We start from the raw sequence: 15,480 nt of genomic DNA on the forward strand, positions 1-15,480 counted from the left end.
AGATGTGCTGTGTCATCAGGGAAAAGCCCTCAAATCTCCCCACCTCCTCACCAGTAAAGGATTCACCAATATATGGGGACGCAAGACATTGAAAAATCCTTTGAAAACCTGGAACCACTATTGCTTTATAAATGACAAGTTGTAAGGGACCTCTGCAGAGGGGAGGCACAGCTCACCTTTTCTTCGATGGGGCATTTTTCTTTGAGCCAGTGATTCAGGACTTCATCTTTGAATGCACCTGTGTTGCCCACTGTGCTTTGCTGGATTTTGGCAATTGTTGTCGCATCTTTCACGATCTCGATCATTCCTACATTGAGGATGAGGAGTTTGATGGAGAAGGGGGCCTAGCGCTTGACCCAGAGGGGGAGCAACTTGTTTTTGTTGAGTAGGGAACAGAGAGGACTTTTTTTTTTTTTTGTATCAGGCATTGAACTCAGGGGCACTTGACCACCGAGCCACATCCAAAGCCCTATTTTGTATTTTATTTAGAGACAGGATCTCACAGAGTTGCTTAGTGCCTCGCTTTTGCCGAGGCTGGCTTTGAACTCTTGATCCTCTTGCCTCAGCCTCCCAGTTTTGTGTTTGTTTTTAAATAAATGAGAGGGTTGTTTTCCAGATCTGTGCTTTTTTTTTTTTTTTAAGAAAGTTGTATGGGATATTCTTGCAGCATCCCTCAATGCAAGGGAAGAGGGTTGGTTTTGATCAGCAGTGAGTAAAGGCAGTTATGTGCTGAGAATAACCTACCCCACCCAGTGCTCTGTGCCTTTTCCTTTTTAAATTATAGGGTCAAATGTAAATGGTTTTGCACTGTTCTCATATCAGAAGCTTATATAAAAGTATGTTTGATTGAAACTAAAATATTAAATGTCTATAAAAGTACCTAAGAGTAGAGTGTGTAATAGTTTTAATAATGTGAATTCTGGAATTTAAAAATAAGTGACAGATCTTTCTGTCTAATTTTAAATGTTATTTGTGAGAGAAAAATTTAATGTGTAATGAAATGAGTTAAAGTTTAGAGGTGAAGTAAAGAGAAGGGAACAAGTTCTTACTGAAATCATTTCCATGTACAGTCACAAGGACTTGAATCATGCGTTCGTGTATTTTCAACATATCCATATTAAATTGAGAGGCACATTCACCAGCCTGGGAACATTTTCTTCTTCTTTATATGGATTATGATCCTATTTTTTTCAGTTATTAAATGCCTACACCAAGGGAACTATGATCTTTTAAAATTAGCTGAGTGGTATATTCATTTCCTGAGGTAATCACATACCTATTTTGTCCCCAGTTGAAATGCAACCATATGGCAGAAGGCACAAATCCAAAGATTCAGTCTCCCAAATGGACTCCATGATTCGTAGAATCTGGGCATCAAAACAGAAGAGTTTCTATTATATATATATGTGTATGTATGTGTATTTACTTCATATATATTTTTTATCCTTCAAAAAAACAGCAGTCACACAAGTGTATTTACTTCATATATATTTTTTATCCTTCAAAAAAACAGCAGTCTTATCTGGTAACACAAAACATCTAAGTAAATATAAAATTTTTAAGTAAAAACTACTTTTATTGATCATCTTGGTACTCTCAAATTTCCCCTCATTGCACATCTGTTAATTTCAGTCTGAGATGTACTTTGGATTTCCTCTGGAGTAGGTTTTAGTCATGTTTGATTATCTACCTGTTCAGTATGTTCTACTCTGCCATAGATATTTTCCCACCATAACTCTAATATCCTGACACATATCTATTACTCTAATATCCATAAGACACTCAGGCTAGACCTAAATGACAGTAACAACAATGATGATAATAATAGCTAACATTTATTGGGTGGTTTTTTATGTGTGGTTCTTGCATTAACCTCATATTGGGAATATGATTATTATTCCCTTTCTGCAGGTGAAGGAACAAGACTTAGAGAACTTTCCTTTAGCTGCCAAACTTGTCCCTCAATAATAAACCAAAGGACACAAAAGACAAGAGCAAACTTTCCCTTAAAATGAGAGAAATAACAGACAAATTTTTGTGTTTTTGAATTGCTCATCTTTGAACAATTCAAGAAATCTTACAGATTAATTTGAAATTGAATTAACCTGAAAAAGAATTGAAGGATTTCTTTTTCTTTTCTTTTTAAAAATATTTCCTGGAGGAGACTGGTAGAGGAAGGGATCAGAGGGAGTGAGGATGGAGGAAATGGGAGGTTCTGGGGAATGAAACTGAATAAATTATGTTATGTGCACGCATAAATATATCACAATGAAATCCAAGATTATGTGCAATTATAATGCACCAACAAAATTAATAAAAAACAATGAAAGGAACTAGAAAAAAAAACACTTCTTGTACAATGCTTATACAATTCTTGACAGAAAGCAAAGCAAGGGTATTATTGTTTCCATGTTAGAAATAAGTAAAAACAGAATCTTAGAATTGAAAACATGATCAGTTCTTAAACAGCTTACTTTTAAGTTAATAGGATTTCTTTATTTCAAATAAACCATATTAAGTTTTAGAAATTGTTACCTATACAATGTTGAGCAAATAAAATCTAGGGAATACAACTTTACAGATTTCTGAAGCTAAAGTTTATACAGGTATGTCAGAAAATATGAAAATGATCAGCATCGATACCTTGGCCATTCAGCTTTGCCCTAATAACATGTTCACTCTGTACAGTTTCTCTTCCCCTGTTCCTCTTCTCTCTCCTTCCCATCAAATCATTCTCTTGAGTTTGTGTATGTGCCTATGAGTGTGTAGATATGTCTATGAATAAACTGGGTGCTGCAGGTTTATGTGGTTACATTTGATGTTACAAAGCTCAGAAGGGGGTGTATGAAAAAGAATCGAGGTGAGGGAGGTGTATCTGGTTTCTTGGGAATGTTGGATGTGCATCTTCAAGAAATGGACAGAACAGTGATGCTCATGGGATTGGGTATCTAACATTCTACAGCCATATTCCTCACACTAAAACTATATTATGTAGCTTTTGAATAGTGTTTATTATGTGAAAGAATAGAATGGGAATGAAATTGGTAGAAGACATGTTTTAAATCTAATACAGAATTATTTTTTCAGATAATTGAAAATGTTTCTTAACATCAGCCTACCTGTAAAATAAGCATGTCTTGGCGCAGATCATCGCCATGTTTGAAGATGATTCCAATTGTTTCATTGGAGAGGGCTGTAGGATCTGCACATTTAAACTCAAGCCACAGGGGCTTTTTCTTAGAGGCCATCACTTTACATTTTTCAATCTGTAAGAAAGCGGTCACATGTTTCCTACATGCGCTGCATACACATTGTGGAGATACAGATTCTCTGGCAAAGCCTCACTGTAAATAACCAAAACAAAGTCCTAGGTGGGAAATGATTTTCAGTCTTTGGGAAAAATGCAGATGTTCTCACCAAATCTAGAATTTTTTTTTTTTTTTTGAGGGCAAATTCACCACACTTCAACCAATGGTTCCCAAACTGTGTTCCAAGGAAGCTCAAGGGTCTATGGAGATGCTGATGCCATGAGGTGTGACAGATTCTGCCCTGTGCTTCTCCCACAGGACACTGGTACTCCCACATTCCCTTTAACCCAGAGAAACTTCACTATTATCGATTTATATGTTTGGCCCCCCTCTAAGATTTAGCTTTAAAAAAAGAGTTCTAACGCTACCACAGTGTCTAAAAAGCTATTATTGCAGAACCAGATGCAATAGGCCAAACAAGATAAAATTTAACAGAAATTAATGGAAAATTGGGCAGTCAAGTACAACACTCCTCTCTCATCCCTCCACCTGACACACTGAAACAAATTTAAGGTAGAGGAAACGTGATTTGGCATCATTCAAAAATCAAAACTAAAACCAAACAGCATACAAGTTTCAGCCAAAGGTGAATTTTCCATGGATCAAACAATTTTTATTATATTTTATTGGTTCTTTTTAGCCATACAGGACAGTTGAACCCATTTTGATATAACCATACAAGTATGGAATATATCTTATTCTAATTAAGACCCAGTACCTCTCCTTCTCCTTCCCTCTATTGGTCTTTCTGCCATTTACCCATAGTTATTTATTTATTTATTCATTGTTAAATTAATTATTTGTGGATATACATACATGGTGGTGAAATTCACTGATGTGGTCTTTAAAAAGAGCAAACACTTTGAAATCTGTATTAATATATCATAATTCCCAACAAAATTCTAAATGGACAGTAGACGATATATGCTTTTTCTATAGGGCCAATTTACTAGTAACTGCATATAAAATTAATCATGTAAGGGAGGAAGGTTTTCCTTTCTTTGCGGTTTAACCATGATAGGAGTTGCTGTCCTGTCACACACAGCTATAGGACTAGGCAAAATATATGAAATAACTCTTTTCAGACATTGGTGGCAGGCAATGGATGTCTGTGACCCCTGAGAGAAGGAAGACAAATAAAGTGAACCCGTTTTATTGCATCAGTTGACTGCTCAGGACCCTTTTGAGGCTAGACAACAGAGAAAGGCAACCTAGACTGAGTCCATGGGCAAGCAGTCTAGAACACAGCAACTGGAGTCTCAGAAAGAGAGGACAGGAAAAATATTAGTTGAAAAAGTACTAAATGTGATAGGCTATCAACCCCCAAGTCAAAGGTTCAATACTCTCTTGGAGACTCAACATAAAGAAGGCACATCAGATTAAATTTTGTGAAAACCAGTGATTAAATAAATCGTAGAAGAAGCCTACAGAAAAATAAAATATATGTTATATAGAGACAGTTAACGATAAGGACAGAGAATTAGCATCAGAAAATATGCAAGCCATAAGAAAATGAAGAAGAAGAAGAAGAAGAAGAAGAAGAAGAAGAAGAAGAAGAAGAAGAAGAAGAAGAAAAAGAAGTCGTCATCAATCTAAAACTCCTCATTTAGTGAAAATATTTTTTAAAATGAAGATATAATGAAAAGTTTTTAAGATAAACAAATGCTGAGAGAATTTATTAGCAGCAGAACTACATAAAATGTTAAAGGTCAAAGGGAAATGATACCAGCTAGAAAGTCTGGGTCTATGCAAAACAGTGAAGAGTAGCCCAATGGTAATATGGGGGAAAACATTTTAAAATGGCTTAATCTTTTAAATCTATTTTTGTTTAAAGCAAAAATAATAACAATGCATTTGGGGGTTTATAACACTTGTAGAAGTTAACAGCATGACAAAAAAATACAAAGAATTGGGAGGAGGTTAATAGAAGTGTACCCTATAAGATTCTACATGTTCACAATGTGGTTTATTATTTGAATGTAACCAAGGGTGTGTGGTGTTGATCTGAGGACAGATATTTAGATTAATGGGAAAGAACAGAGAGCCTGTATGTAGACTTGCACAAGATTTGTGACTTGAAAGAACTTTTTCCATAATATTTCTTAAAATGTACCTTGATTATTATAGTGGTCATATGGTAGCATATGTTTGTCAAAACTCATTGAATTATACACTTAAAATGCACAAATTTTATTGTACATAAAGGATATCTCCATAAGCTAATCTGAAACAAGATGGAAGGGAAATTACCTGGTTTTGAAGCTTTCAGAAGCTAATGATTATTAGCAGAAGCTCGACCATGGACTCTCCAGCTTCCCTATCTCTATATAAACATCAACTTTTAATCACTGGACCCTAGAAAGCACTCCAGACATTGCAAGACATATAAACCACACATAAACATCCAAGTGATACCTACCACCAGGGTTCCTGCTTTCAGACCAGGATCATACGGAACTCTAAAGCTTTTTGGGAGATTAGAATTCTGCAGGGTTTCAAGCTTTTGCTTCAGTTGTGAAATAACTGTAATTGTCAAAAGCACAAAAAAGTTATATGAATTCAAGAAATTACCAGTATTATCTACAACATTTCCTGAGGCCATATTTACTTACAGCATTCTATATATTTGGTCTGGGGTGGAGCAGGAGAAGATTGGGTAGAATCCTGCCTTTGAGGAACTAACTACTTGAAGTGGCAAGATAAGTTAGGCTTGCTGTGACAATATAACCAGGCACGTGTTTCACAGTGGGGGATGGAAATATGTGAACATTTGTGGGATAGCACACAAATGCTGTACAGGATATGGGGAGGAGTTTCTGAGGGTAATGATAAGGACTTAATTCTAGTCTTCTTTCCAGCATGTGAAACTTTGAACTGCCATCTGATTTGGGGAACAGACATTTGAAGACAATATTAAATAGTTAGGTTAAAGTTCTGCAAATTCTTTTCAAAAGAGGAAGTTAAGATGTGTATAGAAGATGTGATAATCTCAAAAATTTCAAGGCAAAATACATAAATTAAAAATTACTCTATGTACAGCAGATAGAATGGAGGCCAGCACAAACATAAGGTTAATATTATTACTGTTATCATTTTTAGGAGATAGCATTATTTGTGTACTGTGAAAGGGTCAAAGGGAAAAAGTAGATATTTAAAATATTCAAAAGTTTAAAATGTGATTAGGTACATGAGTAAGTGTCTATCATGAGTCACAGTACTAGGTCTAGGTGCAGAAAATCAAGAAATATTCCCTAGTTTCAAGGTTTATACAGCTTATTGGGTCAGAAAGGTGTATTAATGACCATGATTTAATGTGGTATCAACCTGAACTTATGGGACTACAGACAAGAAGTGGTTAAATTTCTTAGGGCAGGCACAGGACTTCTTAGGGTAGGGATAAGAGGACATTGGAAGTGGCTTCATAGAGGAGGTGTCTTGTGTGTGTGTATATATACAAAGGATTATATATATTTATATATTATTATACATCAATATATAATATGTTACATATTATCTTAATATATAATTCATATAACATATTAATATATAACATTATCTATTATTATATACATATATTACTCTGAAATATATGTATGAATAAATGTAAAAATATTTAACATAACTCTTCCAGAATTTATTACCTTAAAAGACTGAACATTTAAAAATGACATATACATTGAAGATAGGGAGGAAAAGGTAAAGATTTGAAAATAACTACTCTTCTATTTTGTGTGTGAAAGTGTTCTTCAAAATTATACCTGACACTACATAATGATTTTTAATTTTCAAAGAGTTTAATGTTTGTTATCATAGCTTTATCCTTAACAATATATGTTTAGTTTTTAAAAGTCATTAACTTATAAAAGGAGAACTTGAAATTACTTACTCCATGCAGACAAGAGAATAAAAAAATGTGTTCTTGGCTGCCTTTAGGAAACTAAAACTTGGCTTCCCAAAAGAAGAATCATAATGATTCTGGCATTTGGAGATGAAGGCATTTGGAAAGAGAACCAGGAAAATACAGCCGCTCTACCTTGGGAACTGACGTCATACTTCTCAGCAGAGAGTGACTTAATATCAATGGTGACTTTTTGTAACATCTCGATGACTTGGACCTGCTGGGAAAAGTCCTGCAGCATGGCTGTGCCACAGCCCCTCAAATAGGCTTCCAGGATCACGGCGAATCTCTGCTGATAGTGCCTGGACTGAGCGATCTCGCTTCTCAAGAACCAAAACAAGAAGTGACCGATTCTTTTGTTCTGAGGTGGGTACAAGAAGGTCGAAATTATTATGACTAATGCTCTAGGTCTGTCGGTCAATTCTCAGTGACCTAAAATGTGACGCCATTATCAAGGTGGAAGTACTTACCCTTAAGCCACGCTTCAGCAGAAATCTTGCCAGGGCACTGTCATGGTATGGTTCAAATTTGACGGCCTGAAGGAAGAACACGTTGGCATTAGTAGGACTGTATTCTATGTTGGTAGGTCAGGAAAAAGGAAATGGAGAAAAATTGGCAATGTGCTTGAGTGGGTCTTTATGGCTAGGGAGATGAGAATCCGATGAGTCACTTGAATCCATTCTTCTAGAAGACTCTTTGGACCAGAATGAACCACTTCCTTAGGATCACAGAGTAGTAACAGAAGTGGGATTAGAGGCCAGACGTCTTAGCTCAGAGTCACATGCTTTTAGTAATTTCAGAAGTGGAGAGGCAGGGGCATTGGCTCCATTAGGGGCTGACCTGATTTATAGGTGGCAGAGAGGAAAGATGGAGATGGCTAGAACAAACCCATGAAATAGAAGAAAGGAGACTTGCTATATGAAAAGGACAATGGCGATTAGTGCATTTAAGGAGAAGAATGTTCTTTAGAAGTGAAAATCCTAAAAACCCTAGAGCTTTCTTTTCAGCATCTCATGGCAAATCGTTGAGCTGTCTCACAGGTTCTCATTGCAAGTAGACAGCAGGTCTAGATCAATCCAGAATAGTCACTACCTGCTGCCACGCTGTGTATATAGAGAGCTTTTACTTTTTCTTTTTTCCCCAGAAAAATCCCTGCTTTTATGTGCTTCCTCAGGTAGAGCTTGCTTTTCATCTCTAGGATTTAGTATTTTTCATGTTGTTGGTTGATTTTTATTTCTTTTGCCATGTTGGAGATCATGCATGCTAGCAAGCATTCTATCACTGAGCTACATCCCAACCCCTAATGTAGAGAATATTGACTTAAGTGATAGCTCTAATTGCTGAAGAAAAAAGAAAAAACAATCAAATGAAAAAAAAAATTAAATCTCAATGAGTACAGTGCCTCACACATGCCAGAGCTCTTTACCACTGAGCCACAACCCCAGCCCTCCCATAAATATTTATAGTGACAGTTTGGAGTCTAAATGTTTGTTAAATTATTTTCTCTACTTCTTTATAGGTTTAAAATAGTTCATAATTTTTAAACTAACAAGCATAACTGCATATATAAAGTTAGAAGGTATATCTGAGGTGTAAAACTGAAGGAGTTTTAAATTGAATATTTCAGAGTGTTTCTTTTCCAAATACAAACAAGTCTGTTTTTTTTCCCCCTAAGGAACAGGAAGAAATTCCCATTCTAGTTAATATTTTGGTGCCTGGAGTTTTCTTAGTAAGATTCATAATTCTTACTCTGGGTTTGCAATTTGGAAATGATAAATACTAACCATAATGTTTCAATTATAACCCATGCTTTCGAAAATGTTCATGGGTGTGGTCAAATAGGTACCATGATAGCTGTATCTAAGTAAGGCCTTAATTCTGAGAATGTGGTTATTTAGCCACTAGTACTTACTTTAAATACATTTTAAGTTTCTAAACTGAACGTGAGTCTTTCTGACCTTTGTGTTTCACTTCTGTAAAGTCAGCTAGGAGACCATTTTAATTAGGAATGAGTCATTTAGTCTTATGTGAAAATGTCTCAAATAGTTTTACAAATGACTACTCTTCTTCAAATTTAAGACCACAAATTCAATGTTAATATAACTTATTGACCTTTCTCATTTAAAACGTTTCTAAGAAGAACATTATTTATCCTCTAATTTGGGAAGGTTTACTTATAAAAATGACAATGAAAAATAATTCATAGTAGCCTAGGGATTTAGAATAATGGATATACAAATTTGTTTGATGTTAGTTTTGTCATGGAGATCCAGAACATTGAGGCTCCTTTAATTATTCTAAAATTCTCTACTGTTATGCCAGTATCTGAACTAGTGGGCCGAAAAAAAATAGTGGCCATATTTAATAGATGAAAGTTAGAGCCAAACGTAACATTTCAAGTATCTGATGAGGGAAAGGTGAAGGTTCAAAGTTGAGAATATCCAAAGTGTTTATCAGAAAATTCTAGGGACTTCCCACAAATATTTTTAAAAACAATTTTTTTTAGTTGTAGATGGACACAATACCTTTATTTTACTTATATATTTTAATGTGGTGCTGAGGATCGAACCCAGTGCCTCACACATGCCAGAGCTCTTTACCACTGAGCCACAACCCCAGCCCTCCCATAAATATTTATAGTGACAGTTTGGAGTGTAAAATTTAGCCTGACTTATCCTAAAGATCTTGGGGCAAATATAACTCCGGACTATGTATGCCTGGATTCCTCAGTTGAAATTAAGCATCCCTGGCCCCCTTTTTTTCTCATAATACTCTGTTGTTTTTCCTTGTCACAATCTGTTATTAAACATGTTTGTGTATATACTCATTTAATGTCAGTCTTCTCAGTATGGGTTGTTAAATTAATGAATGGACATGTCTGGGCTCTAAAATGAAATTTATATTCCAATTCCTTTATTTCCTTATCTTTTAAAACATTACAACATAATTTGAGAACTGCTAGAGTGAGCAGGAGAACTGCTGCTCCTTAAGTCTTTAACTTCCTAGCTAAACCTCAGAGACATCACTGAGCCTCTCAGGGCCCCAGGGGACATCATGAGAACTGGAGTGGAAACATAGCCCTGGACCTGTCTAAGGAGAGGAGCTTTCAAGACTCTACCCAGCTATGAGCTGTTATTCTATGAACTGGAGTACTCATGGGGTGGGGGGGGGGGGAGAAGATCTCTTTTAGCTCACTCTTTGCCGGCAGTGACAAGGGCAGGGCTTGAAATCAGACCTCCTACATTTGAATTCTGGTCTGCTTCTTTCAAAGTATGTGATCTTGGATTGCTTAGCCTCTTTGTTCCCTAATTTCTTTATGCAAAATATGCAAATACTAATTTGACCACTATCATAGTCTTTGGGAGAGTTAAATGAGATAACACACAAAAAGCATGTAAATCACTTGGAAACTTGACATAAGAAAACATTCAATAGGTTGAATCTATCCTTAAAATAATAAATGAGAACAAAGTATTTCCATGGGGCCAATTTTCCTACAAAACAAAATATCATACTGATGTCTTTAAAATGCTTGTCAGCAAACCCTTAAAGACAGTAAAATAATAAATGGAAGTGTTTACTGCTTTTTGAGGTGGCTTCATTAGATCTGTTTTGACCCATCATGAAGCTCAGAACAAAGGGTATCTGATAACAACTGAATGGGGTGCCTGTGTACATGCAAATAAATTCCTGAGGACAGTTCCCTTGATAAAGCCAACATCCCCTACCTGCACCAGCTGCAGCAGGTAATGCAAAACATCATCATCCTCCAAGCTCTCCAGTTTCTGAACTGCAATGGCTCTGACATTTTCATCTGAAAAGTTGCAGTCCAGGAGCTGCATTGTTAACCCAACATCCAAAGCACTTTGATCCCAGACCTCCCTTCTGGCTAACAGTTGGTATGTTTTGGCCACAATTTCTTGCTGTCCCCATTTCACTGAGCTAAATAGCTTAGGATATGCTTTGGGATGCTTCAGGCTTTCATATCTAAAATGCCAGAGCAATTCTTTGTCCTCTGCTGTGAGGGGATTAAGTGGATCAGTGGCTATGATTGCCTCTAGTTGCTTTCGAAGCTGGTTGGGCATTTCAGCTCGAACTCGGTCACCTTCGGGGTCAGGAGTGGGCCGATGCTTAGGCAGGGCTATTGGGTGACAGTAATTGTCCAGAAGAATGGAGATGGACATTGAGTTCTCTTTGTCTGGGTTGGTGGCGGATGTGAGCTTGTCCGCATTAAAGCTCCCTTGGTCTTCTCCCTTCCCAGATATCTGCCACATGTGGAGCACATATTCCCCATGGCGCAGGAGGAACCTGTGGTCTATCAGTAGCAGGTTTACATAGTAAAGAAGCTGAGCTTTGCCCTTGGACTCTGAACTGGGAGTCTCTGCAGAGGCTTTGCCTGACAGTGCAGGAGCTTTGCCACAGAATATCTGGAGGTTCAGTAGAGCCCCTTTGGGCAAGTCTTTGATTTTGATACTGAACTCGAGCCATACATTCCAGAGCACCTCCTCTGTGAAGGGTTTGGGGCTGGTTCTCCTTTGACAAAGAACTTGCTGCCCATGCTGGATGTTTGCTTCCACAAAAACTGTGAGGTCTGCATTTCGGGGTAGGACAGGAATATCAATGCCTCTGATCTTGACCCTGAACTTCCTGTCACAGTCCCACAGGGATACAGTAAACACACTCTCATGATCCTTGCCATGGATGGTCAGCTGCTCATGGTAGCCGGTGACTCCGGTGCAGTCATCTACCAGTGGCCACTCTTCTTTTCTCACCTCGTCCAGGGCTGGGTCCGGAGGCCTGTCCAGCACTAGGTGAATCTCTTCTCCATTCTTAAGGCAGTGCCTAACCCATTGGAAGTTCTTGATGGGTGTTTCACCAACCAGGTACTCATCCCGGCCACAGACACGCAGCACGAAATCCTGCTCATTTTGGCTTTCGGGGATGTCCATCAGTGACTTCTTTTTGGCCATCTTGGTGAAGAAACTCTGGAGGATGGCACCTGGGGTGTCATCAGCTGAGACCTTGATGGTCTGGCTGGTCGTGCTGCGATGGATGACAATGAAGATGCAGTTGTTGGTAATCTTCCTTGACAGGTACTCAGGGAGGGGCTTGGATGTCACCCAGGGGTGCATGGCGTAGAGCCTGGCATCGCGACTTGCCACCTCTGCCATGCGAGGTGTGACCAGGCGGCGGCGTGTGAACTCCAGCTCGTCGTCATGCACGTTGCTGATGTCAGTGACGTCGTAGCCGATGAGGGCGGTGAGCTGCTGCTGGAAGGCCAGGGTCTCCTCGGAGGGCGCATGCCGCTGTACTACGTGGATCTGACCTGGGCTCTTATTCAGCATCTTCCAGTACCGCAGGCAGTCCAGGGTCTGCACCACCTGGTACTTGTCATAGATCTCGTACCACTGTCCCTTCTTCTGGTAGAGCAAGATGAAGTGGTCCGGACCCAACCGGTGGTAGAAGTCCGCGGCCACACTAGTCTCCATTGAGCGCAGCCATACCTGGGCTTTCATCTGCTCCACGTTGCCGTGCCCCGCCACGTGCAGCAGCGCGGTTTCAGGAATCTTGGTGTCCCGCTGGCTGGTGGGCAGCACGAACTCAATGGGGATGAGCTCCATGGAGGACAGGCTGGCCGCCACACTGCGTGGCTTCATTCTCCGACGCCTGCGGAGGTTGTCCTCTCTCAGAATCACCGGCTGCTCATAGTTCTCCAGCTCCATGCCCTATACAGTCTGGGGGCAGAGAAACAGAGGCCTTGGTCACAAGAAACCGCTTTTCCCTTTCTGTTTCCTACAAGATGGTAGAAGAGAAGGTGTAGTAGATTGACATGCACCCGAGGACCCAGAGGGACGGTGTACTTCAAGTTGGATGCAGCACAGCTTTTATGAGCTTGGGCCTGCCAGTTAAGGCATGAGAATCTTGGCCCGGCGGCCACTATCTATTTAAGTGACTTGGACTATTTAATTTCTGAGCCCGTTTCTAATCTGTCAGATTGGTTGGTAATACCTCAGAGGGTGGAGGTGAAAGTTACATAAGGAGGTATACATTTTTGTATGGACAGTGGGCCTATGATTCCCACTCATCAATCATTTTCTCTACTTTTGTATGTATTTGAATTTTTTTTAATTAAAAAAGAAATATTCCAAAGAATCATCTAGTACAGTGTCTGACTTAATAGCTCAAAATGGTAATTTTTGTTAAACATACTCAAACATACAGATAAGTAAAACAATACAGTTAAGGATCAAGTTCAAGTTTGCAAGGTGCAACTGAAACATCTCACTTTAAAAACAAGCCCTAAACTTTTTCCTTTGTTCAGTCTCACACTTCTCCTCTAACCCAGACACCTTACCCAACCTCACTTCATGTTCTCTATTTTCAAACTGTCTGGACCTGCTACTCCCTAGTCAACTTCCTGTCTTTCTTTTTTCTTTTCTTTTTTTTTCTTACCTCTCCTCTAAGAATGGTAGTCATTTCATTCATAAAATTCAAAAATACCAGAAATAGTAAAGTTGCAATCAAGACCATTTAAAGGTATGTAAAATTTTGAATCACGAAATCTGTAAGTGTTCTAGCCATCAGCCCTTTTAGATTAAATTGCCTAATTTAAACATCTAACATAAACATCCTAATATAAACAGCTACTAGGCACTTTTAACTCTGTACCAATTCACTTGGTCTGGCTCTGCTTTTGATAGTGGAGGGACCCCAGAATGGGAGGCAAAATTTCTGGACTCCAGTAACCTACTATTTTGACCCTAAATGATTACTTAACTTTTTTTTTGCTCTAATCTTTCTATTACAATGGCAAGAATTCACAAATATACTCCCAGTAAATTATCCATTTTCAACAAGCATTTAATGAAAACCTTCTCTTGACAAAGCATTTAAATATAAATATGACATACCATAGTAAGAAAACCTTCTAATATTTGAAATTCTATAAGTATTAAAATTGAAAGAGGAATAATTAGGTATTTTAATATTTAATATCACTACCTGGTAATACATTATATTCTAAATAAGACTCACTATTGAAATAAAAAACAGTTTCTCAGAAAATATCATTCACTCTTAAATAACTAATATTAATGAGACTCATGACAATTTATTCCCTTAAGAAATAGTAGGGGAATTGATATATACCAAAAAGATGGTATATGTTTTTGATTAAAAGCTAAGAAAGTGAGTTTCATTAGTTCTTAAATTATGTTAACTTAAGTTAACTTGGCTTAACTTATTTTTAGAGTCAATATTCCCTGCCTTAAAATATAATGAAGTTATACTTAGTAAGTGAAATCAAGACAGTCCCAAGGAACTCTCTCTTGTAACTTAAAACACCCATTTTGAACTTTTGCTACATTATAGAATAAGAAACAAAGAAGAGAATTGTAAGGTAGACTGCTATTGACACTAACTTGAAATGAAACTGGCCAAGTTAGGCAGCATACAAATACATGGCCATATCTCCTTCAGTGATACCAAACAGGCTGAGCAAATACTCACTGGATTTCTTCATGGCTGAGGCTATGATGTTTTCTTCTCTTATAAAAAGACGTTAGAAACACTATAAGTTCAGTCATTTCTACATGCATTTGTAAGAATATGAAGCCTGGTTGGCAGAGGCTCCCAGGCCCTCCCAATTCCTCCCAAACAAAAACAAAAAAGAATCCATGCACCTGCAAACTATTGCCGGAACCTTGTGGATATCCACAGTCTAGGTTGGACCAGACAATGAAACTCGGACATCCAGTGGTAGGATCATCTGAAGAACCGACAACAGTTCCAGATAAAAATATTCTAGCTGAGAAGGAAGTGTCTCTATTTCGAGTCAGACCCAACAGAAAGCAAAAAATAGAAGGAAGCAATACCTGATAGAGCAGCGGAGGCGATGATGCTGAAGGATCATTTGTTTAATTTTTGAAAACAAAACAAATTCAAACCTACCCAGTGTGCCTCTCAACTCTTCCGCTTTTCTGGGGCTCCCTTCATATCCAGATGCAGAGGAAGTGTTGCAGTTACCAGGAAGGAAGTTTTAACCAAGTTGATTATAAGTGTGATTGCTCATTTTAAAAGTGTCAGAAATGCATTTCCTGCTATAGCACAGAGACAGCGAGGGAGAGCGAGCGAGAGAGTGAGCAGCGTCTGCCTTATTTTCTTTTTACTCTGAATTAATTTTTCAAAACTTGTGATAGACTGAGACAAATTAAAATTATAGAGATCCAAATAAGAAATATACATGAGACACAAATAAATGAAATATTTTTGTGA

At 38.0% G+C, this 15,480-nt stretch overlaps 1 protein-coding gene across 4 annotated transcripts in view; it reads right to left on the bottom strand.

Annotated features, from left to right (window-relative positions):
- The window catches only part of Pik3cg (phosphatidylinositol-4,5-bisphosphate 3-kinase catalytic subunit gamma), a 33,244-nt gene extending 18,024 nt beyond the window's left edge, over window positions 1-15,220 (bottom strand). Inside the window, exons 1-8 of one of the 4 annotated variants that reach the window (XM_046422509.2) lie at window positions 15,081-15,219; window positions 10,935-12,941; window positions 7,677-7,742; window positions 7,342-7,567; window positions 5,728-5,831; window positions 3,120-3,266; window positions 1,277-1,367; window positions 177-307 (exon numbers count right to left, since the gene is read on the bottom strand). In XM_046422509.2, the coding sequence (XP_046278465.1) occupies window positions 177-307; window positions 1,277-1,367; window positions 3,120-3,266; window positions 5,728-5,831; window positions 7,342-7,567; window positions 7,677-7,742; window positions 10,935-12,929 (2,760 nt within the window). In that variant the 5' untranslated portion in view covers window positions 12,930-12,941; window positions 15,081-15,219. Of the gene's footprint in view, window positions 1-176; window positions 308-1,276; window positions 1,368-3,119; window positions 3,267-5,727; window positions 5,832-7,341; window positions 7,568-7,676; window positions 7,743-10,934; window positions 13,000-14,715; window positions 15,053-15,080 lie in introns of those variants that run through there. The other 3 variants (XM_046422511.2, XM_046422508.2, XM_058572160.1) reach the window with 3 other exon arrangements.
- Between the last annotated feature and the right edge of the window lie 260 nt (window positions 15,221-15,480).

The sequence above is a fragment of the Marmota monax genome, unplaced genomic scaffold (genome assembly GCF_021218885.2).
Source record: "Marmota monax isolate L192 unplaced genomic scaffold, Marmota_monax_Labrador192_F-V1.1 WCK01_AAM20220418_F8-fsc00027, whole genome shotgun sequence".
Lineage (NCBI taxonomy): Eukaryota > Metazoa > Chordata > Mammalia > Rodentia > Sciuridae > Marmota > Marmota monax.